This window comes from Saccopteryx bilineata, chromosome 1 (assembly GCF_036850765.1).
Source record: "Saccopteryx bilineata isolate mSacBil1 chromosome 1, mSacBil1_pri_phased_curated, whole genome shotgun sequence".
Classification (NCBI taxonomy): Eukaryota; Metazoa; Chordata; class Mammalia; order Chiroptera; family Emballonuridae; genus Saccopteryx; species Saccopteryx bilineata.
This window is the reverse complement of record NC_089490.1, coordinates 199162159-199186801: the sequence shown is the minus strand read 5'-3', so window position 1 is coordinate 199186801 and position 24643 is coordinate 199162159. Positions and strand designations below refer to the sequence as shown.

At 38.6% G+C, this 24643-nt stretch overlaps 1 protein-coding gene across 1 annotated transcript in view; it reads left to right on the top strand.

Moving 5' to 3' along the window:
• The window catches only part of INTU (inturned planar cell polarity protein), a 76171-nt gene that overhangs the window by 33938 nt on the left and 17590 nt on the right, over nucleotides 1-24643 (top strand). The window contains exons 4-8 of the mRNA XM_066233466.1: nucleotides 60-266; nucleotides 4816-4934; nucleotides 6322-6411; nucleotides 8906-8983; nucleotides 14400-14589. Of these exons, the coding sequence (XP_066089563.1) occupies nucleotides 60-266; nucleotides 4816-4934; nucleotides 6322-6411; nucleotides 8906-8983; nucleotides 14400-14589 (684 nt within the window). The remainder of the gene's footprint in view (nucleotides 1-59; nucleotides 267-4815; nucleotides 4935-6321; nucleotides 6412-8905; nucleotides 8984-14399; nucleotides 14590-24643) is intronic.

Here is a 24643-nt window from a genome sequence, read left to right as displayed (position 1 = left end):
GAAAACTGCAGCTGATGCTCCCTTGTTTAGTCGTTAACAGGTTGTTTTCATTTTTAAAGGTGAAACTGACACTTGAAAATGCGTATGCTGTGAAAAAGGAAACGACTCAACCAAAACAGAAAAAGACACAGCCGAACACAGAAGGAGATCTGGTCAAACTTCTGTGGGGAGAAGAGGGCGAAGGTGTCCAGCAGAGCGCGCTCAGCAGCCCTCATGTCGTCCTGTACCTCACTCTAGAGCCAGACTCGGAGTCCACAAAGGAGGAGGTGAGTGTCTTCGCAGAGATGCCAGGGAAACACGGAGGGACCCTGTGTAATCTTCCAAGTGAAGAATACCCACGTCTCTTACTTCTTCCAAGTGCAGTCTTCCTGACAAGCTTAACGAGTGCACTCGGAGAGATTAGTGAAATACCTGGATTTGTTTCTGCTGCCTTCTTCAAAAATTCCCTGTGAACTGATTTTTCCATGATATTTTTTTTTTACCTATTTTTGGTTGCTTGTTTCATTATTATTCTTGTTGTATTCTATATTTCTACTTTTTTGTGTGTGTGATTACTCGTAACGTTTATCATATTTGTCTTACCGGATTCCAAAGTTAAACAGTATCTTCACCCCTTTTCAGAATAATTCAAGGCCTTGATGTCAGTCATCCCCTCTTCACCTGCCTGCTATTGTCATCAATATTTCAGTGCCATCATTTCAATTCCACAAACTGGGCATAATTATACTATTATTACTAATAATTACTATATTTGATACTTTATAAAGTGTATAAATTGTATATTATAAATTTCATGTTTCATACATATTTTCTAGAGATGAACCTTCTTTAAATTTACATATTTGCTTTCCAGTTTCTTTACTCACCATTCTTTCTTACATCTCAGATTGTCCTTAACTGATCTTTTTTTTCCTTAAAACATATATTTTAGGAATTTCTATATTTTAGTGAAAGTCTGTTCACAATAAATGATTTTTGTTATTTGTTAGGTGATGTGTTTTTCACGCCTTCTTAAAAGGTAGCTTTATAATTCTACACTGGATTAGTTAGAATAGGCCCATCACTGTAACAAACAAGTCTCACGTCTCAGAGGCTTAACATAATGGAAGTTTATTTCTCACTTCAATGTAAATATTCCTGGCCGTGTGGCTCAGTGATCCAAGCCCTTCTTCTAGTGGTTCTATGATTCCCAAGAGCTTCCGAGCCCTCTTGCATCTTTTGCATCCACTTGGCCAACATGAGAGGAGAGAAAGCATGCCATAACAAGTGCACATTTTAGAAGCCTGGTTTAAAAGTAGCGGCATCACCTGACCAGGCGGTGGCGCAGTGGATAGAGCGTGGGACTGGGACGCGGAGGGCCTAGGTTCGAGACCTGAGGTTGCCGGCTTGAGCGCGGGCTTATCTGGTTTGAGCAAGGCTCACCAGCTTGAGCCCAAGGTCATTGGCTTGAGAAAGGGGTCACTCGGTCTGCTGTAGCCCGCCCGGTTAAGGCACATACGAGAAAGAAATCAATGAATAACTAAGGTGCTGCAACAAAGAACTGATGCCTCATCTCTCTCCCTTCCTGTTTGTCCCTATTTGTCCCTCTCTCTGTCTCTCTCTCTGTCACACACACACACACACACACACACAAAAAGCAGCATCACTTCTGCTCCTGTCCCAGCGCCTCGAGCTAGTTACATGGTCTCTTGATGTGAGGAGGTAAGAAATGTAGTCTTCCTGTGTGTCCAGGAAGAAGAAGAGGTCAAGACATGGTGTTGCTTATGCCAACCAGGTAGAAAGCGATTTTTTCTGATCTGTTTGAAGACAGTATTCCTTTGGCTTCTGTCTTCTGTAATTGCTGTGACGAAGTCTACTGTCATTCTCCTGTAAGAAATGTCTTTTCTTTGTTCATTTTCTTGCTTCTGCTATATCCATATGGTTTTTTCACCTCTCCTTTGTTTTCTATTTAAAAAGTCACAGTTTTATCTTTAAATGTTTCTGAAAAAAGTTAAACTCTTAGGCATATAGATCTGCAGAGCTATTCCTGGTAGTCCCTTGTTGCTTGCTCATCTTAGTGATTCGTTACTTTATTTCTCTAAGCATTTCACACCAAGTTCTTCTCTGTTCCGAATCTGCCCATTGCACTGGCTCTAAGTCCTGAGGGCACTCTGACTTCTGGTGCTTGCCTTCTTATGTCCTCGGAGATCATCGGCTTAACTTCCTGTCTGATTTCCGTCTTTGGGGGTCCTGTGGTTCCAAAGTGGGAATGTGTTCCTCCAGAGAGGACTTGCTGCTCCTGCTTCTGCCACTGACCTAGGGCCCTTCGGCCTTACTCAAGGATTTGGGTTGAGCACACTGGTCATAGGCTTAGCTTACCTACTGAGCACCAGCCCCAGTGCTGTGTCCTGACCCAAGTGACTGTAGGCATCAGCCCTCAGGACAGGCCTCCCTCTATCTTTCTGCCCACCACTCAGCACTCCCCGCTGGGCCCAGGCTAGCTTCACAGTGGGGGAAAGGGGAGTGGAAGGGTATGGAGAGTATGTTCTTGGAAACCTCTCTACTTCTCACATATCCAGCAGTTCAAACCAGTGGGTTTGGCCATGGGTCTAATTGTTTTACAGCACAAAGGTCTCTCAGAGCATCTAGTTTAGGTAAAAAAGATTTTACCTAATTTACATTTCTCTGCTTTTGAAATCCTTGTAGTCTGTATTCTGAATGCCAAAACCATTTTATGCAAGGGGTGTATTTATCTCCTTAGGTTGCTTCTTCATATATCCAAATGTAGTCAATAATTGAAATGGGAAAGAAGGGACTTACTTATACGTATTTTTATTATTTTCTGTATTCTGAAATGCCTAGAAAACTAGAGTTAATTCTAATTTCTTGCATGTATGATTAGTTCTTCCTATCTTTAAAACAAATGAGAAATTTAACCATTTATTATATAAAACACACAACCAATTTCTGGGCGGTAGCACCCGGCTCTTTCTCGGTCACCTTAGAGTAGGATACTGTGGAGGCTTTTGTCACCCTTGCCTTTCTTTCCAGGGGAAAGTGTGTGGGTATTTCTCAAATGAACAAACAGGTTTCTGTCCAGTGACAGCCCTGTGTCAACACTGTAATCAGGAGAGGCTTTTTATTCTCATTGAATGGAGTAGAGGCTGCTACAAATGCATGCTGCTAACAAGTGCTTAAAAATATAGCTAATTAAGCTGGTCAGGATCGGAGAGCTTGCCAGGCCTTGATAGTGAGGCTTTCCGGTTGCTTCAGCAGCTGAAATAGAGGTTTTTCTAAGGACCTTTTTTACCGGTGTGACTTATTTTACAATAAGGTGTCAGAAGGTCATTGTGTTTTCATGTGAGTTACATATTTAAGAAAAGCTTGTTTTCTTTGAGTCACATGATTTAGAAATTTTACAAAATGAATCAAAGGAAATATAGTTATTTAAAGTGGTATTTGTTACGTGGCTAAATACAATGTTTATTTACTAGCCAAGTTTCAAATGTAGTAAGTAGACATAACAGAAGATCTTAACAGATGTTTGACTTAATTTCTAGAGATAAAGTCTTTAACTGTTTTTACACTAGAAATATTGCAAGAAAGTCTGAGTTGTTAGGCAGAGTGTATTTATTTGGCCAACATGCTCCATAGCAATTTGCATATATTGATTGTACTTATTAATAAGTATAAAAAGCAGATGTATTCAGTTTCTTATTATTTATATGTGTCCTTATGTAAAAGTTGCCAAGACATACACACCTTCTCACATAATTAGTTCTTGTAAAGGAATCAAAGCAAGATGTAGAACCCTCTTACAGAGACACAGAACCAAGGAAGAGATCTGATCATTTTAGGAGTTTGGGCTTTCAGTAGTGGCTATAGTAATATTTATGTACATTGCCATTAAACAGTATTAGTGGAAGCTACTCTGAATTCTCTGAGGTTTTTCTCTGAAAATCTTTATTTTATTTGTCTTATAAGAAAAATAACATGTTGCTTTAAGAAACAGCAAAAAAATGAGGTACAGAATTATTGATACCTTTGTGTAAAAGTGTAGCACAGAGCACACCCTGATTCTGAAATTTGTTATTTTGTTAAAACTGATGTTTCTTGGGAACATGCTCTTCTTGAAAATAGAAAAGTAATTAGCATGTTTTGAATTATCTTCTAGACATAGTATCTTCTATAATTTAAAATGTGCTATATTTAAAAGATTTTGTTCAGCTTAATTTGTAGTGGGCAAACCCTTTCAAATTTAAGACATACAATTTTATAATACAGTACTTCATTTTTCCTATCTGTACTACACTAATATAGTTTTGTGTTCTTACTTTTTAATTTCAGTGTTGTCTTGGGTTTAAGTAAAGACTTAATAATTTAACAAATTCACAAAAATGACAAAGATTATCTTTGTAGTTAAAAGATGCCTAAAAGTTACATGTAGTATCTGTGTAGATATTAACTATAGGGGCTAAAAAATATCTGTATAATGAAATATAATAAGATACTAGTATTAGTATTTATTGTAAAGGAGGTTAAAGTTTAAAACAATGTTTGAAATTATTCCAACTAATTAGTGTCCTACTCAGCACATTCTGGTATCATGATCAAGTTTGACAGTCTCTACCTATTTTCAAATGGAGTATTTTAACTGCTAGGTAATGTGTTAAAATTCCAGGCATATTTCTCATTATGCCTGAATAAAACTCCCACTGAAGCTTAAGGGTCCTTTCTGTTGTTGTTGTTTTAATACAAAATCTGAACTTTACATGACAGAAAATAATGGTTGAAAATCTGCAGAGTGTGATCATTTTGTTTGTTTTCATTTAACAGCAGGAAATCCTTTACCATTATCCAGTATCTGATGCATCTCAGAAACTTAAAAGTGTGAGAGGGATATTCCTCACACTGTGCGACATGCTGGAAAATGTGACGAGGACACAAGTTACTAGGTAATAACTGACTTTTATTTAGCTTTCATTCTTTTTCTTTCAAGTTCTTCATCTCGATTCTGACTAAATGCTGGTAGAAGTAGCTGTTATACAGGTGTACGTGACTTGTAATGAGCACGTGTCTGAGAGGCTGTGCTTCAGCCCACCCACACAACCCCAAGCCCGGGACAGCCAGCAATCTGCATTCTGTCTGCAGATTTCCCTCTTCTGGATATTTTGTGTGAATGGAATCATACTATGTGGTTATTTCTCTCAGTTTACATAATATTTTCAAGGTGCAGGGTTCCTTTCTAATCTTATTAGAAAGAAAACTTGGTTCAAACTTTTCCATGTGGATTAGCTTTTAAATATAGGCAGAAAAACCTTTTTGTGAAATAAGCATGAAAATAATTATTATTTCAGGGGTTCCTTAGTAATGTGTGTGTCATTTGTTGTATATACTGTTACAAAACTAGAGTAATATTAATCTCTAACTATAGAGTTTAATATTGTTCTAAATGTATATGTTTTTAATCTTTAAGCCAAAAATAATATCCTTTTTGAAAAAAAAATCCACAATTCATATTTAAAATCCCACCCACATATCTACTGCAGTATAGAAAGTACACTGTATCCTAAGAACTCAACAGGTAAAGACTGATGTATGTATTTTCATTTAAAGAAAGATAACATTAAATATATTTTTATTTTATCTTCTTCTCATCACATACCCACACTATAAAAAGGAATTGTGTTTTCTGTTTTCATAGTTCATGATTATATCTCTTTTTAATACACAATTAGTTTTATAACATCACTGAAGTATAAATCCAATAAACTGCACATATGTAAAATGTACAATATGATCTTTTGACAAAGGTATAGATGTTGAAACCATCACTATGATGAATGTAGCCATCACTTCAAAACTTTCCTTAAGGAACACGTTTAAATCTGACTTATATTTTGGTTAGTTGTTTATATCTGTGTCCTATACTGAATTATCATCTTGTAAGATGGGGCTATATCTTCATTTTTTGTAATTTCTTTTACTAAATCAGGTTCATAAGCAGGCAAATAGACAAGTTTTGTTAAATTAACACACAGGGATGGAAACTTTCCTTTGGAAAAAAATTGTATAGTCAACGTTAGGGAAAAAATTTCATTTGTTTTTATATAATGGATTACTTTTGTCTGAATTTTCGTCGGGTTTTAAAAAACATTTCAGAGTATATTTTTGTTGTTATACAATTCCTTTTCTGTATGGCAGTTAGGGATATGCCAAAAAATCTGCTTCTTAAGCATGCAGTTCTTAAACCATCCCATATGTAGTCTTTTATGAATGACTGTTAATAATTTTATATCATTTAAAGATAGTCTAACTTTATTTCAACTTTATTTTTTTTAGCTCATCCCTTCTTTTAAATGGGAAACAGATTCATGTGGCTTATTGGAAAGAATCTGACAAGTTGTTGTTAATTGGCCTGCCTGCTGAGGAGTAAGTTGAGATTTTTATTTACCTTAAAATCATTTCTCAAATGCTGCCAAGAGAGTCTGTTTCATTATGATGACATTTTCGTCAAAAGGCAAACTCCTTAAAAAGCTTTATGATTTAAAGGTCTGTTGTGGGAATAAGATAGATACATGTGTTCACATGGTATGAATAGTGCAGAATGGGGAACAGAAGGCCCACTGGACCAGCTGGTAAGGGTGGGGCTGTCAATCACTTTCCTCTATGACAGCCAGTAGAGGTAACTGAGAGATGAGCTTGTCCTCTGGTCACATTTTGGACAATACCATGATTCAACGTTGACATGTTTATAGTTTTTTACTGTTGAGATGTTGGCGAATTATGGTCAGCAGGAAAGTGTTTTTCCCTGATCTTGAGCTCCTTTGGCAAAATAAGGAATATTTAACTCTAAAGTGACTTCTCTAATGTTATATCTTATAATATTATCATGATCTCCTTCTTAACTGGTTTGCAAGTATTTTGAAATAGATCTTACTTTAATAGTTTGAGGTGAGAACAGGGTTGATACTGATAATGAGCTGACCGTGAACCTAGGAACTACATTAGGCACTTGACATTCATTAATCTCATTTAATTTCCAAAACCAGCTCCAAATGGACTGAATGATTCCTGGCCCGATTTTATACATGAGGAAAGTAAAAAGAAGGTTAAATAACTTGCCAAAGGTCACATAATCAGCCAGAGGCAGAATTGGAAAGTGAACAATAGTCTGTCTGTATTCTTAGTACTACATCGCTTCCCCTATGTCCTAGCACATGAAAAGCTGAGGAAATGGGGTAAAGACAAGGAGAACAGCCCCAAAGAGCTGGATTAACTACACGTAGACTAGTCGATGTCCCTATGCAATGATTTGTAAACTTTGTCATTTAGACATTTGCCTACTTTAAGGAGTGATTGGTGAATTCCTATTAAACTATACTAGACACAGATAATTGTGTGGAGATTTCAGGAGGGAGCAGGGGTGAGGGAGGTGGAGGAGGGTAGAGGGGAGATAAATGCAGTGGAGGGAGACTTGACTTGGAGGATGTGAACACACAAGATGGAGTACAGAAATGTGTTGTAGAGTTGTGTACCTGAAACCTATATAATTTTATTGACCAACACCACCCCAGTAAATTAAATAAAAACTATTATATGCACTTTAGTTTACCTTGTTGGTCAACAGAACCATCATACATTGTCTATACAGTAATCAAATATAAAATAAATACCATAGTATGTGACTGACACAACTTCAGAGAAGACCATTTTGGACAAATTTTTTTTTTGGTGTTTTACCTTAGACATCCTCCCCCCAATGCAGTAGTCATATCGAATATGACTGTTCTCTATGAGTAATGACTTTGCTAACCAGATTTCTTTCATCACAGAACAGTGTATTAGTTCTCTATTGCCATGTAACAAATTGCCCCAAAACTTAGGAACTTAAAACAGTAAACATTTATTATCTCATAGGTATTTCTGTGGGTGAGGAATCCAGCAGCAACTTAGTTGGGGGGTTCTGGCTCAGGCTTTTTTTTGAGGGTGGAGTTAAAATGGGGGCCAGGGATATAGTCTGCAGATGGCTTACACACACGGCCATTGTCTGGAGGCCTCGGTTCCTTGCTATCGTCCCCTCTATAGAGCTAGCTGCCTGAGCATCCTCACAACATGTCAGCAGGCTGATCCCGAGCAAGATCCAAGGAGAGCGGAGCTGCAAGCCCTTTTATGACGTAGTCTTAAAAGAGCTATCCTATCATTTCCACTAGATGCTATTTGTTAGACTGAGTTACCAAGTCAGGCCCACACTAAAGGGGAAGGAATTAAGCACCATCTCTTGAGAAGAGAATTAATGTACATGTTTTAACATCACAATTAGCAACTCCAAAGTAGGCTTCAGTGAAATATCAAAAGGACTGTGTTTTGAAGGTGACTTTAGTTTTTAACAGATATACAATCTATCATAAATGTGGGGTTCAAAACATTTAACATGAAGGGATAACAGTGACACACACTAGGTGATGCTCTTTTTAACCAACTACTGCATGTTTTTCAGTCTAACGGAGATTATGTCGGCCCTTGCTGTCCACGGGGGACTGGTCCCAGGACCCCTCGTGGGTACCGAAATCTGCAGATATTCAAGTTCCTTATGTAAAACAGCATAAGATTGCCTGAAGCCAATAGGTTGGATTATGAAAAGCTGGGTGTTTTGCAAGTGCGGGTTTATAAGAATTGTAGAACACCATAGTAAGATACTTTAGGATGTAGTGGCAGGGTAAAATATTTGTCTCTGGGCTTTTGTAGTAGGCCAAAAGTGAGAAGAAAAACAATACAGTGGCAAGATACAGGCAGCCGAGGCAGTTAGAGCGGGGAGGAGGGTCCAGCTCCGGAACTGAGTAGAAGCTGTAAACAAACTTGGTCTGCTTCTTTAGATATGTATTTGATTATGTTGTAAATAAACAAATGTTTTTGCCATTTTTAGTGTTCCTCTTCCTCAGCTAAGGAATATGATAGAAGATGTTGCCCAAACCTTAAAATTTATGTATGGTTCTTTAGATAGGTAAGTACTTTTTTTAATTGAATCTCAGGTTTTAAGTGTATGATTCTAAATCACCTTTTGCATTGATTGGCAAGTTAGTTGTTTGAGTTTTGGGTTTCTTTCCCTTCTTATTTTCTCATCCTTTTATTACAGCTCTAGGCAATTATTCATTCTATCCCTTGCTATTTTGGGGGGAGGATCTCATTTACTTTAGTGAAATAGTGATGAACCACAATTACACTGGGGAACAAAATTTTTATTGCATCCACAAAAACACTTGTTCTTATCTCATTTGAGTATGCTGATCTCAAATCTGACATTAGTTTTTCTCTGTAAGCTACAGTTTTTTTGCAATTCAAGATTTTGGGTTTTCATCTTATTGTAAAATTTTCAACATTTGGTTTATCATAATGAAGTAGAATATCTTCTTGGGCATCATCTTTGTGAAAATATAATAATTTATATAATGCAGTAAATACAATAAACACTAAAAGATATGATTGCATTAGAATTTGTCTACAATTTTGAAACAGAACATATTAAAACACTTATTTTAATCATAAAATTTGTGCAAAACTTAAATTCTATTCAGGCAAAAATTTGTGTTTGTAGCTCTTGCGTTTGTGTACTTGTTGAGGACAGTCTCATTTGATGCTCCAGCGGTAGTCTGATCATCCTAACAGCTCCAAGATTTTCGGGAAACTTATCAAGATGACTGTTCAGGAAGTGAATCTTAATGGTCATGTTACATCCAATGTCGAGGAAAGCCAACAGTATCCTTTGAGCCAGAAGTTCAGTTTTCTGCTTTTTTTGTTGCCAAGAAAGTTCTTTGTAACTGCCACAAAAGACTGCCATGCTGCTTTCTCCTCCTTATTCATCTTCCCGGCAAATTCTTCATCATGTATGAGGGTTCGAATTTAAGGTCCATAGAATACACCTGCTTTTATCTTCTCAAAAGACAAGGCAGGAAAAGCAGAAATAATATGTTGAAAGCATTCACTTTCTCTATTCAGAGCCTGAACAAACTGCTTCATTAAGCCAAGTTGGATGTGAAGTGGGGGAAAAATGATCCTGTCTCGATTAACTACAGGTTCATTCACAATATCTTGCATCCCTACTTCCAGAGCTTCACGTTTTGGCCACACCTTCTGTGTCCAGTGTTTCTCCCGATCTCGGCTGTCCCACAAACACAGAAAGCAAGGGTACTTTGTGAAACTTCTCTGTTGTCCTAGCAGGAAATTTACCATTTTAAGATCCACACAAATGATCCAGTTATGCTCCTCATACTTCAGAAAGTTGAGGACAATTTTTATGTCATTCTTACTAAGTCATTCAATTTGGGTTGGCTAAACTGCTGAGGGGTTAATGACTGCTTGGCATCAGGAGACAACCCTTCAGATTCTACAACCATTTCCTCTTGCATCTTATCAAAATACACTTGATCACCATGTTCACTTTCTTCATCCTTAGAAGAAATAAAACCATTGAAAACTGGAACTGGGAGTGTCTCAGAGTGTGGGATAGGTCGTATTGCTGAAGGAATATTAGGATATGCGATCATAGGCCGTTTTTTCTTGCCGATGCCCTTTGTATGGATCAGACAGAAATAACAGTCACTGCTGTGGTCCTTAGGTTCATGCCAAACCATGAGAATACCAAAAGGCATTCCTTTGCATTTTCCTTTTGTCCATGCACGAAACATTTCCTCACAGTTATGACACACAATATGAGGAGCCCAATTCTTGTCTTGATCGCCAAGGGGAACTTGAAAATAGGCAATATATGCATGTGTCACAAATGATGAAATATTGCACCTTTGACGTTGAAGTGTGTAACAGCCACATATATAACAGAAGGTGTCAGGACTATTCTTACATTTTCGCCTACTGGAAGAAGCCATGATTCAATCTTAAAACAAAATGAGGGAGTTTTTATCAGATAATAATTTTTTACATTTAAAAACAACTACAATTAGCCTGACCAGGTGGTGGCGCAGTGGATAGAGCATTGGACTGGGATGCGGAGGACCCGGGTTCGAGACCCGAGGTTGCCAACTTGTGCGCAGGCTCATCTGGTTAGAGCAAAAGCTCACCACCTTGGACCCAAGGTCGCTGGCGCGAGCAAGGGATTACTCAGTCTGCTGTAGCCCCACGGTCAAGGCACATATGAGAAAGCATTCAATGAACAACTAAAGTGTCGCAATGTGCAACGAGAAACTAATGATTGATGCTTCTCATCTCTCCGTTCCTGTCTGTCTGTCCTGTCTATCCCTCTCACTGACTCTCTCTCTGTCTGTAAAATAAATAAATAAATAAATAAAAAAAAGAAAAAAAAACAACTACAATTATGTAAAAATGATGTTTGTAAAACATTAATTGCCTTGTGGTTATGTTCAATCCAAGAGTCGTTGCCCTTTAACTCCAATTTAAAAACCAATGTATGCCATTAACTGTAACAAAAAGAAATTAAAATTGCATAAAAACTAGAGCATGCACCAAAAAACGATTTCAGATTTGGAATCAGCAATGCAGAAATATATAGAAACATTTCAGAAACCTCATGCAACAGAAAATGAAAATAAATTGCTCCCCAGTGTTATATTTTGTTTTGATATATTTCTGTAGGAGCAAATGTAAGAGCATTTATTCATAACAGAAGAATTCAAATGTTTCTTTGTGTGTGTTTTTCTCTGATTATAAGACTATTAGCAAATTCACTATCCTAAAACATAATACTTCTAAAAAACTTTTAAAGTAAAAAAACACTATTAAAACAAATAAAATAAACAAATAAAAGACACAATAGAAAAGGTATTGACAATTTGGTTTTCTGTTTATCCTTCCATTTATTTTCTATATAATATGAATTGCAGACTCTTTTTTTATACACATAGGGGCTCATATTGTACATATTTTTCTGCCTTTTACTTTTTTAACCTTACAACTTAATGTGATACACGTCTTCTTATTTGAAGAAGGATATTTGAAGAAACTACTCAACAATTGAACATGTAAAAGTATAGATGGAAAATAGATTTTTCTTTTAGTGAGATTTTTGCAAGTCACCGTACTTCAGAGAACTAAAATGATACCTTTGATTACAAAGTCTTAAGCATATATCAATATATCCAAAGACAGTTTATGCATTTTTCCAACCACAGTGGTACCAGCTCTCTTTTTATCTACGTGGATCTTTTTTGTCGCTGTTCTTAAGTAGCCTTAAGGAATTTTCTGTGATTGACATCTGGGCAAACTGTGTGGTTTACAGTACTCTCCTCCAGAAGCTGCTTAGAAGACACATTCCTCTCAAACCCAAGTACTTATTAGCATTTCCCAAATGTGTGAACTACAAGAGACCTGGCAGCCACAAACAGGGATTTCACCCTTTACTCATAAAGAAGTGTTTAACCAATGAAGTGTAAGGATGTGGTTATAAACTACCTCGTTAAATTTACACTAGCTGCGCAAACCTTGCTATGTTCTGTCCTAGTTGAATCTTCTATTTTCATAAAATGATAGTCAAAGAATCGGTTCTTGCAATGAACTCTATTCACGAAGATAACCAACTGGAGTTATTCTGCAAATTTCAATGGAGTAGATGGTGGGCAGAGAGACTCAATATCTCTGAAGTTCCTCATGAATTTAGCGCCCATTGATTTGGAATTATCTCTGAGTTGGCAGCAAATTTAACTAGTTTCTTGTTCAAGTGAGAATTTGAAAGGCAAACTGCAATACATATGAAGATCCATTGAGTTTTAAAACCAAAAAGCACACGGATCCAATGTTAATTTGCAGTACCTTTTAAAAAAAAAGGTTTTTTTCCTGAATATGAAGGATAAGAAAGGCTCACCGAGCCACAGAAGACTGAGGGTATGCTAATCAAGTTTCAGTGTTGTGATCCAAGTGAAGCTCTGACCATTTCCCTCAGCGTCCCCAGTCCATTTATCAGCAGCTCTCCGTCGGCCAGTCTGTCCACTCTCACCTTCCCCATCGCCCTGTCTGGCCACAGCCGCTCTCACTGCTGCACTGACCTCCTGGCCTCCTTGCTTTCATTCTTGCCACTTCAGGTCATTCCCAATGTGGAAAGTGACCATTGCGCAGTATGTGGCGCATACGTACCTGATTTAGATCTCCCAGTGCACGCAGCCCCTGCCCAGCTCCACAGGCACCTGGCCAAGCCTGTTCTCCCTCCCTTCACTTTTGCCCTCTCCCCTCACCGGACCGTCCAGGCACTGGGACCTCAGCTTACACGCCCAATTCTACGAGGCTCTTCCCCAGCCATTTGATCTCAAACACCGTGACATCACACATGCACATTGTCCTGTTCTCTTCCTGGTCCTTCGTAGTTCACACTTTTACTGTTTGTTCATTCGTTGTACATAGAATGTGAGCTCCACAGGAGCAGAGATGCTGTCTTTTGTCTTGATATTCCTACTGCTGTACCTCCAGCAATGAGAATAGTGCCTAGAACACAATAGGTACTCAAGTAATTTGTTGACTGCATCAGTGAATACTATTCTGATATATCCAGTTGTTGTATTATCCAGTGAGCTATTCCCATGAATGGCGCAGGCAGTACTGTATTACTTTTACATGGCTAAAACCAAGTTTCTCTCTCCACTTCTTTTGAGTTTTTCAGTAGTTATGTCTTTATCAGGAAATACTCAGGCTAATTTATGTGCTTACAAAGTAATAAGCCGAATACATACTTACTATAGACTAGATCAGCGGTTCTCAACCTGTGGGTCACGACCCCGGCGGGGGTCGAACGACCAAAACACAGGGGTCGCCTATTTTCCGATGGCTTTAGGTGACCCCTGTGTTTTGGTCGTTCGACCCCCGCCGGGGTCGCGACCCACAGGTTGAGAACCGCTGGACTAGATACTTTGCATGTGAATTAGATTGTGTTATCCCGGTTTGTACAGAGCTGAAAATAAAGTTAGGAGAAAGGTTAAACAATATCCCTGTATTTACCTAGTAAGTACCATGATCAGATTCAAAGCCAGAGCTATTCTATTACAAAGCTCAAAACCTCTTTATTTTCCTATATCACCTGGTAGATACTGGGTGTTGTAAATGGTTGGTAGGCAGAGGTAAAAAACAACTTACATTTATTTATTTATTTATTTATTTATTTTTACGGAAGGGTACTTCAGCCATTCTGCTGTAGACATATCACTTGTATTAGCCTGTGGTTCTTCATGGGACCATCTGCCCAGTATTTCTAAGAGAAAGTGTTAGGGTAAGAAATACCAACAGTGCATTTCTTCAGTTCACACACTCCCTCGAAACGGTACAGCAGTGATCCTTGCGAAAGGACAGGGATCAGGAAGAGAGCGTATGTGGTTGGGGCAGACCCAGTCCCCTTGGCAGCCTGCAGAAGATGCCCGCCGTTTCCGTGTGCTGTTCTAACTCAGAGCTCTTGCTTGGTCCCTCAGTGCCTTCTGCCAGGGTGAGTCGGCTCCTCGTTTGGACCATTTCTTTGAACTGTTTTTTCAAAGAGCGCTGCAGCCCTCAAGGCTGCACGGCCGGGCCAGCCCCGGGGCCCAGCAGTACGAGGCCTCCAGCGCGGTGCTCTTAGACGGCCTGCCTGGTGTGCGGTGGCTCCCGCTCCCGCCGGAAATCAAGGTAAGCTGAGCTTCCGGAAAAGAATCGTCACAAGCTGTCTTATAACTAACTCTCTGTCTTCTCTCTTTTACTTTTTACCTTAAGCTTTCTGTTGCCTTTGGGATTGTGGGTAAAAATTAAGAAGGCAATTGGCTGATGAAAAAGGAGGTCCAGTGCAGTGAACTGAGACAAATTTTCCTTTCTACACAGAAATTAGCGCTTTCATCTTATTATAATATCTAAGCTTTGTCCAAACTTGGAATACTTTTCAGAAATCCTAATTATATGATATATTCTGCTTTATGAATTTTGTGACTTTGATTTTGTAATGCAAGGTTATGTTAGGGTTATGTTTTTTTTTTTTTTCCTTCAATGAGAGGAGGGGAGGCAGATAGACTCCTACATGCGCCCTGACCAGTATCCACCCGGCAAGCTCACTAGGGGGCGATGATCTGCCCACCTGGGGTGTTGCTGGTTGCTCAACCACCTTCTTCTTAGCACCTGAGGCAGAGGCCATGGAGCCATCCTAAGCACCTGGGGCCAACTTGCTCCAATTGAGCCATGGCTGCAGGAGGGGAAGAGAGAGAGAGAGAGAGAAGCAAGAGGGGGAAGGGTGGATAGGCAGGTGCGTGCCTCTCCTGTGTGCCCTGACCGGGAATTGAACCTTGGACATCCACACGCCAGGCCAATGCTCTACCACTGAGCCAACTGGCCAGGGCAGGGCTATGTTTCTGTATAAATTAAGATAGATAAAGTGATTAGCTAACAAACAATGTTCTTAGCTAAAGTACAGATCTCCACTAATAATGGCAAAATCTTTCTTCACATGAACACCTATAACTAACTTTTGCCTTGTCCCCTAGATAGCATATCAAAAGTAAGGCTTCATGATGGTTAAGTATTATCAATGTGATTTTAGTCATAGCTGGAGACCTAGAATAACTTGACTGCTGAATAATTGAAAGGAGCAAGTCAGATGTTTTCATCACCAACAGTGACGGTATTAAATGACATGGGTTGGTATTAAATGACATGCTCTGCCAGAGCCAGCTCCCTGTCCATGAGGAAACCCAGCCTGTGTCGTAGTGAAAACTCCATTCAGGGTTCTATGCTTCATGAAATTCTTGAGTGTACAATCAAATAAATTGCTTTTGATGGTTGACTGATATTTTAAACTTGTATATCAGTGACTTTGCTGAGTTTTGTCATCTATAAAACAGGGACAATAACAGAAGCTACTTCCCAGACGAGTTATATGTTGTTTTGGGTAAAGTGCTTAGAATCAAGCCTGGCATGTTCTAGTCATAGTTGCAGTGGTTCGAGTATTATTGTATATTTTTAATTGAATGGCATTGAGGGGTTAGAGCATGTTTAGAGGAAGCTTTGCTTTCTGGTATTTGTGTTTTGTTCTTCCCTTTGTCAATTACTGATACTGCAACTTTTAATATCTCAGGCTGAAGATTACCATTTTCCTAAATTATGTGAAAACTAAAATGTATGTGAGATATAATTCTACCCCCACCAGTGTTTTCATAAGAAATCATAAGTGTTCAATATACACAGAAAAGAAAGAGAAAACTTTACCTTGAAGATAGGAAGTCTCTGGCTCCAAAGTCTGTCTCATGGCCACTCCGGTGTCTTTTTTCTTCTGATAAACAGAAGGTCGATTTCCTGAGTCAGAAGCTACAGTCTCCTGTGGTCTGCCAGTCTGGTCTGGTAGTGTCTGGTTCTTTCCTGTCTCCGAACCTCTTCACTAGAGAAATCTCTTCCTTCAAAATAGGTAGTCTCTTCTTTTGTGATAAAGGTACTTAATGTCTTTGATGAATACATTGAGTTAAGTATTATCTTCCCCCTAAAAAATTTAAGACATTTTAATATACAGCCTATTTTGTTCTTACAAATAACATGTGAAGGCTACCTCCTACATTCAGATTTCTTTTTTATTGGCATTTCTCCTTAATTTAGCATACATTTGATTAAAAGGACTATATGCTTTTATTTATCTCAACCTGAAAGAAATTTTGAATTGAGAAATTCTGGTGTGAGTTCTGGTGTATGTTTTTAATTTGTTGCCTCAAATCATACCAGTTGCTTATCTTCATAAAGCTTCCATTGCTTTTATTCTTGTGAGACCAACGCTACTTGTCTGGAGATCAGTCTTCCTTGTGCCAAGTACTCAGGTTTGTGTTATGCTCTGGGGAGTCCAGACAAGTCTTCTCTGCACGCTCAACTTCAGCCGGGTAGGCAAAATTAACACACAGAAACTTTGAGGACAGAGCTTAGGCTTTTCTACATTTTGTAGTCTAGTTAAGAAAATTAAGAACAAATTTCTGGAAAGAGAAGTATACTTGCTATTAAGTTATCTGAAGTTTTTTGGTGAATGTATAGTTTTTGTTTGTTTGTTTGTTTGTTTTGTCTGTGCTTGCTTTCTTTTTTTATTTTTTTTATTTTTTTTATTTTTTTAATAAATAAATTTTTATTTTAATGGGGTGACATCAATAAATCAGGGTACATATATTCAAAGAAAACATTTCCAGGTTATCTTGTCATTTAGTTCTGTTGCATTCCCATCACCCAAAGAGAGATCGTTCTCCGTTACCCTCTATCCAGTTTTCTTTGTACCCCTCCCTCTCCCCCTCTCCTTCCTCCCCTCTCCCCACCCCCCGTAACCACCCTACTCATGTCCATGTCTCTTAGTCTTGCTTTTATGTCCCACCTATGTATGGAATCCTGCAGTTCTTGTTTTTTTCTGATTTGCTTATTTCACTCCGCATAATGTTATCAAGATTCCACCATTCTGCTGTAAGTGATCCGATGTCATCATTTCTTCTAGCTGAATAGTATACCATGGTGTATATGTGCCCCATCTTCTTTATCCAGTCTTCTTTTTTTTTTTTTTACACTGATTAAGAGCCTTTAAGCAAACTCTTGGCCAATACAGCAAGAATCCATAAAAGAGTAGTGTCCTTAACATGTTCACCAAGTCCAAGTTGGCCCCATCACCATGCCAAATCCTGAAAAATGCAACCCAACCACAGTTCAGTCTGTTAGAAGCTGTCACAGGGAGCAGGAGTCCAGGAAAAGTCCACACAGGAAAAGTCCTCATGGCACTGGAATTGTTGTCACCATTCTATACTTTGCAGCTCATGTCCAAGTCCCAATGACCACTGCTTCTAGCTGGTAATGATTCAGGTAGACTGGAAAAGCCATTTGCAGCATGTGTGGATATGGAGCTTCTGTTCTCCTCTGCCTGGAGAGATGAGACCAGGTTGCTTTTCCCTGGAGCTCTGCGACTGTGGCCTGGTAAAGAGAACCTTCGGATACACTAAACTGGGTGGCAAAGGTAGATTCATAATAGAAGTTGGCAAAAGGAGGAAAGAGAGCTCTAAATTAGGAGTAGGTCCCAGCCTGAAATATGCATGGGGCATTGAGGTAGGAGGGATAAAGGAAACACTATATATTAAGCAAAGCAGCAGAAAATAGGACTATCAACACCCACAACAGAGATCTTCGAGGGAAGAATAAAAAACCTGACTATTCAGGCAAAACATAGTTAAGTGGCCCTTGTGCAAATGAGATCAGTTTACCTGCTTCTTGGAAGAAATACCCTAGGCTCGTCCACAGTGTCGTAGATAGGGCCGACGGCCCTGGGCACCTTCAGCCTTCAGTGGCAAACCCCAGCTTTCTGGGCAAGGTTAGGTTATAGGTGGCTGGAGCAGGGCTGGAAGAGACTGAACCCTCCCTTAGAGGAGCAAGGGGGAAGCCTACCTTCCAGTGTCCCTGTTTCCTCACAGCAGAGGCATGTAAGTCTAGCAGACTTTAGCTCAATGACCTTCCGTTCCACTATTGAAGCAGGACCCAGATGGAATCCTATGAGATCCTTTTGGGGCGTTGGAGCCTTTAAGGGTGTATCCTAAAAGCTGGTAGTTCCCCTGATCTCTATTGGGCTTTTTCTGCCTCTAGGTATCTTAAAAGCCATTCTCAGAAGATCTCGCTGAGGGGTTTGAAGATCCCCATCCGCCTATAAATCTCTTCCATATATCTGGAGCTATTTGGAAAAAGACAGAACAGTGTTATTAGCTGGATCTAATAAAGAGGATAGTAGTTTGCAGGCGAAAAAGATTTGGTGTCTCCTGTTCATCAGCATTCAAAAGAAATGTAATTTCTTTTTTTTTAAGTAAGAAGCATGATATGGTAGACCCGTAGAGTTCCAGGCTATGACTACCCCCTTTAAATTTTTTTTTTAAATTGACCTTAAAATGTTTGCTGAGTACACTTTAATAATACCTTAACTTTAAAGATTGTAAGCATGACAAAATACAGTAAATGCTTTTGCTCCATATGCAGGAGCATTTTCAGTTTAGCCAGTTTAGGAAATCCAATAATATAACAATGCATACAGACAATGAGCTATAACATGCTTAGCAGCCTCTCCTGTTCTGACAGAGGTTACTATAGATCCGGAATATGTATCCACTGTAATGTGGACATACGACTGTTTGCCAAATGAAGGTATATGAGTAACATCCATCTGCCAAAGTTATCCTGGTAGGGGTCCTTGAGGGTTAACTCCAAATGAAGGGGCAATATAGGACCCCTTGGACAGGATTTCCCAATCTGCCGTGCTGCTTCCCGAGAAAGTTGAAACTGTTTACACCGGGCTGCAGCGTTCTGGTGATGAATAGTATGAGACTGACTTGCTCGGTCTCTCATGGTTGCTCCATATAATTTTCTTTTGGGTAGCTTGATCAACAAGGGCATTCCTAGGCCCTGGCCGGTTGGCTCAGTGGTAGAGCATTGGCCTGGTGTGCAGGATTCCCGGGTTCAATTCCCAGTCAGAGCACACAGAAGAAGCGCCCATCTACTTCTCCACCTCTCCCCCTCTCCTTCCTCTCTGACTCTCTTTTGCCCTCCCACAGCCAAGGCTCCACCAGAGCAAAGCCACCCCGGGCACTAAGGATGGCCCCATGGCCTCTGCCTCAGGCGCTAGAATGGCTCTGGTTGCAACAGAGCAACACCCCAGATGGGCAGAGCATTCCCCCCCTGGTAGGCATGCCAGGCGGATCCCGGTCAGGCGCATGCGGGAGTCTGTCTCTCTGCCTCCCCATTTCCATCTTCAGAATAATACAAAAAATAAATAAAAGAAAAATACAACAACAAGAAAAAAAAAGAAGAAGAAAAGATAGAGAGAGAAAAAGGGCATTCCTTTGTGCTAAAGCTCCAGGGAGCATGGAGTGAGCTTGAGTATGTCCTATGAAACATGGAGCTCTATGTTGACATATAAGTCTTTGAAGAAGGAGGAACTGCTGAAATAGTTCATCAGCATTTGTCCCTAAGACAGCAGTCTTTATAGTGAAAACACCATAAGTAAATATTTGCTGTCTGTCTATAGATTAAGAGGGGAATATGGCAAATGCTGAAAAGCCATGATCTTTGTGCCCCCCCTCCCCCAACCCCCTCCCTCTCCTCCCCCCACCCTGTAACCCCAACACTGTTGTCCATGTCTCTGAATCTCATCTTTATGTCCCACCTATGTATGGAATCATATAGTTCTTAGTTTTCTCTGATTTACTTCTTTTGCTCAGTATAATGTTATCAAGGCCCATCCATGTTGTTGTAAAAGATCCTATGTCATCATTTCTTATGGCTGAGTAGTATTCCATAGTATATATATACCAAAGCTTTTTAATCCACTCGTCCTCTGATGGACACTTGGGCTGTTTCCAGGTCTTTGCTATTGTGAACAATGCTGCCATAAACATGGGGATGCATTTCTTCTTTTCAAACAGTGCTATGGTGTTCTTGGGGTATATTCCTAACAGTGGTATAGCTAGGTCAAAAGACAGTTCGATTTTTAATTTCATGAGGAATCTCCATACTGTTTTCCACAGTGGCTGCACCAGTCTGCATTCCCACCAGCAGTGCAGGAGGATTCCCTTTTCTCCACATCCTCACCAGCACTTATTCTGTGTTGTCTTATTGATGAGCGCCATTCTGACTGGTGTGAGGTGATATCTCATTGTGGTTTTACTTTGCATTTCTCTAATAATTAGTGATGTTGAACATTTTTCCATATGCCTATTGGCCATCTGTGTGTCCTCTTTGGAGAAGTGTCTATTCATTTCTTTTGCCCACTTTTGGATTGGATTGTTTGTCTTCCTGGTATTAAGTTTTACAAGTTCTTTATAAAATTTGGTTATTAACCCCTTATCAGACGCAATGTCAAATATATTCTCCCATTGTGTTGTTTGTCTTTTTATTCTGTTCTTATTGTCTTTAGCTGTGCAGAAGTTTTTAGTTTGATAAAGTCCCATTTGTTTATTCTGTCTTTTATTTCACTTGCCTGTGGAGACAAATCGGCAAATATATTGCTGTGAGAGATGTCAGAGAGCTTACTGCCTATGTTTTCTTCTAAAATGCTTATGGTTTTACAGCTTACATTTAAGTCTTTTATCCATTTTGAGTTTATTTTTGTGAGGGATGTAAGTTGGTGTTCTAGTTTCATTTTTTTGCAGGTAGCTGTCCAATTTTCCCAACACCATTTGTTGAATAGGCTGTCTTTACTCCATTGTATGCCCTTACCTCCTTTGTCAAATATCAGTTGTCCATAGAGCTGTGAGTTTATTTCTGAGTTCTCTGTTCTGTTCCATTGATCTGTGTGCCTGTTCTTATGCCAGTACCATGCTGTTTTGAGTACAATGGCCTTATAATATAACTTGATATCCGGAAGTGTGATACCTCCCACTTTATTCTTCCTTTTCATGATTGCTGAAGCTATTCGTGTTCTCTTTTGGTTCCATATAAATTTTTGGAATATGTGTTCTATATCTTTGAAGTAAGTCATCGGTATTTTAATCAGTATTGCATTGAATTTATAAATTGCTTTGGGTAATATACACATTTTAATGATGTTTATTCTTTCTAACCAAGAGCACGGTATATGCCTCCACTTATTCGTATCTTCCCTGATTTCTTTTATCAATGTTTTATAATTTTCCGAGTACAAGTCTTTAATCTCCTTGGTTAGATTTATTCCTAGGTACTTTATTTTTTTGGTTGCAATGGTAAAGGGGATTGATTCCTTGATTTCTCTTTCTGACAGTTCATTATTAGTGTATAAAAATGCCTCTGATTTCTGAGTATTGATTTTATATCTTGCCACCTTGCTGAATTCATTTATCAGGTCTGGTAGTTTTTTGACTGAGACTTTAGGGTTTTCTATATACAATATCATATCTTCTGCAAATAATGATAGTTTTACTTCTTCTTTTCCAACTTGAATGCCTTTTATTTCTTCTTCTTGTCTGATTGCTGTGGCTAGGACTTCCAGAACTATGTTGAATAAGAGTGGTGAAAGGGGGCACCCCTGCCTTGTTCCTGATCTTAAGGGTATTGCTTTTAATTTTTGCCCATTGAGTATGATGTTGGCTGTGGGTTTATCATAGATGGCCTTTATCAGGTTGAGGTATGTTCCCTGTATTCCCACTTTGCTGAGAGTTTTATTCATGAATGGGTGCTGGACTTTATCAAAGGCTTTTCTGCATCTATTGAAATTATCATGTGGTTTTTCTCCTTTCTTTTGTTTATGTGATGAATCGCATTGATTGATTTGCGAATATTGTACCAGCCTTGCCTCCCAAGAATAAATCTCACTTGATCATGGTGTATGATTTTTTTCATATATTGCTGGATCCAGTTTGCTAATATTTTGTTGAGGATTTTTGCATCTAAGTTCATCAGGGATATTGGCCTATAATTTTCTTTTTTTGTGTTGTCTTTGCCTGGTTTTGGAATCAGAATTATGCTCGCCTCATAAAAGGAGCTTGGAATTCTTCTTTCCTCTTGAATTTTTTGAAGTAGCTTGAGAAGGATAGGAGTTAGTTCTTCTTTGAATATTTGGTAGAATTCACTTGTGAAGCCATCAGGCCCAGGACTTTTCTTTTTTGGGAGTTTTTTGATAGCTGTTTCAATCTCATTTGTTGTAATTGGTCTGTTTAGGTTTCCTGATTCTTCCAGATTGATTTTTGGAAGATTATATGATTCAAGGAATTTGTCCATTTCATCTGGGTTGTCTAGTTTTTTGGCGTACAGTTCTTTATAGTATTTTCTTACAATATTTTGTATTTCTGTTGTGTTGGTTGTTATTTCTCCACTCTCGTTTCTAATTTTATTTATTTGAGTCCAGTCTCTTTTTTTCTTGGTGAGTCTCGTTAAACGTTCATAGATCTTGTTTACCTTTTCAAAGAACCAGCTCCTGGTTTCCTTGATCCTCTGTATTGTTTCTTTAGCCTCTATGTCATTTATTTCTGCTCTGATCTTTATTATTTCCTTCCTTCTACCAGCTCTGGGCTTTACTTGCTGTTCTTTTTCTAGTTCTTTTAGATGCAGGGTTAAGTTGTTTATTTTAGCTTTTTCTAGCTTCTTGAGGTATACCTGTAATGCTATAAACTTCCCTCTCAGGACTGCTTTTGCTGTGTCCCATAAATTTTGAGTTGATGTATGCTCATTATCGTTTGTTTCTAGGAATTTTTTAATTTCTTCTTTGATCTCAATGTTAACCCAGTCGTTATTTAATAATGTGCTATTTAGTTTCCAAGTGTTTGAATGTTTTTCAATTTTTCTATTGTGGTTGATTTCTAGTTTAATGCCATTGTGATCAGAGAAAGTGCTCAATATGATTTCAATCTTCTTAAATTTGTTGAGACTGCTTTTGTGCCCTAACATGTGGTCTATTCTAGAGAATGTACCATGAGCGCTTGAAAAGAATGTATATTCTGCTGTTTTAGGGTGTAAGGTTCTGAAGATATTTATTAAATCGAGTTGATCTAATATGTCCTTTAAGTCTGCTGTTTCTTTTTTAATTTTCTTTCTTGAAGATCTATCTAATTATTTTAATGAGGTATTGAAATCCCCTACTAATATAGTATTGCTGTTGATCTCGCCCTTTAAGTCCATCAAAGTCTGCTTTATATATTTAGGTGCTCCTATATTAGGTGCGTAGATATTTATAATGGTTATATTTTCCTTTTGGATTGCTCCCTTTATCATTATGTAGTGACCTTCTTTATCTCTAACTATGGTCTTTGTTTTAAAGTCCATTTTGTCTGATATAAGTATTGCTACCCCAGCTTTTTTTTCATTTCCATTTGCGTGAAATATTTTTTTCCATCCTTTTATCTTCAGTCTGTGTGCATCTTTTGATTTAAGGTGTGTCTCTTGTAGACAGCATATGTATGGGTCCTGTTTTCTTATCCATGCAGCTACCCTATGTCTCTTGATCGGATCATTTAATCCATTAACATTTAAGGTTATTACTGATATGTAATTGTTTATTGCCATTTTTTTTCTTTAAAAATGTATTCCTCTTTTGCTATATTCTTTTTTTCCTTTGATCTGTTTACAACAGGTCCCTTAGCATTTCTTGCAGCCTTGGTTTGGTTGCAGTGAATTCCTTAAGTTTTTTGGGTTTTTTTGTCTGTAAAGCTTTTTATTTCTCCTTCAATTTTAAATGATAGCCTTGCTGGATAAAGTAGTCTTGGTTGTAGGTTCTTGTTCTGCATTACTTTGAATATTTCTTGCCATTCCCTTCTGGCCTCAAGTGTTTCTGTTGAGAAGTCAGAAGTCATCCTTATGGGGGCTCCTTTGTAGGTGATAGTCTTTTTTTCTCTAGCAGCTTTTAATATTTTCTCTTTATCATTTAGCTTTGGTATTTTAATTATGATGTGTCTTGGTGTTGGTTTCTTTGGGTTTCTCCTTAATGGAGTTCTCTGTGCTTCCTGAACATGTGCAATGTTTTCCTGCCTTAATTGGGGGAAGTTTTCCGCTATGATATGTTTGAACAAAGTCTCTATCCCTTGTTCTTTCTCTTCTTCTTCAGGAACCCCTATGATGCGGATGTTATTTCTCTTCATGTTGTCACAGAGCTCTCTTAGAGTTTCCTCAGACTTTTTGAGTCTCTTTTCTTTTTTCTGCTCTGCTTCCGTGCCTTTATTTATCGTGTCCTCTAACTCACTGATTCGATTCTCTGCTTCACCCATCCTGCTTTTAATTCCTTCCATTGTATTCTTTATTTCAG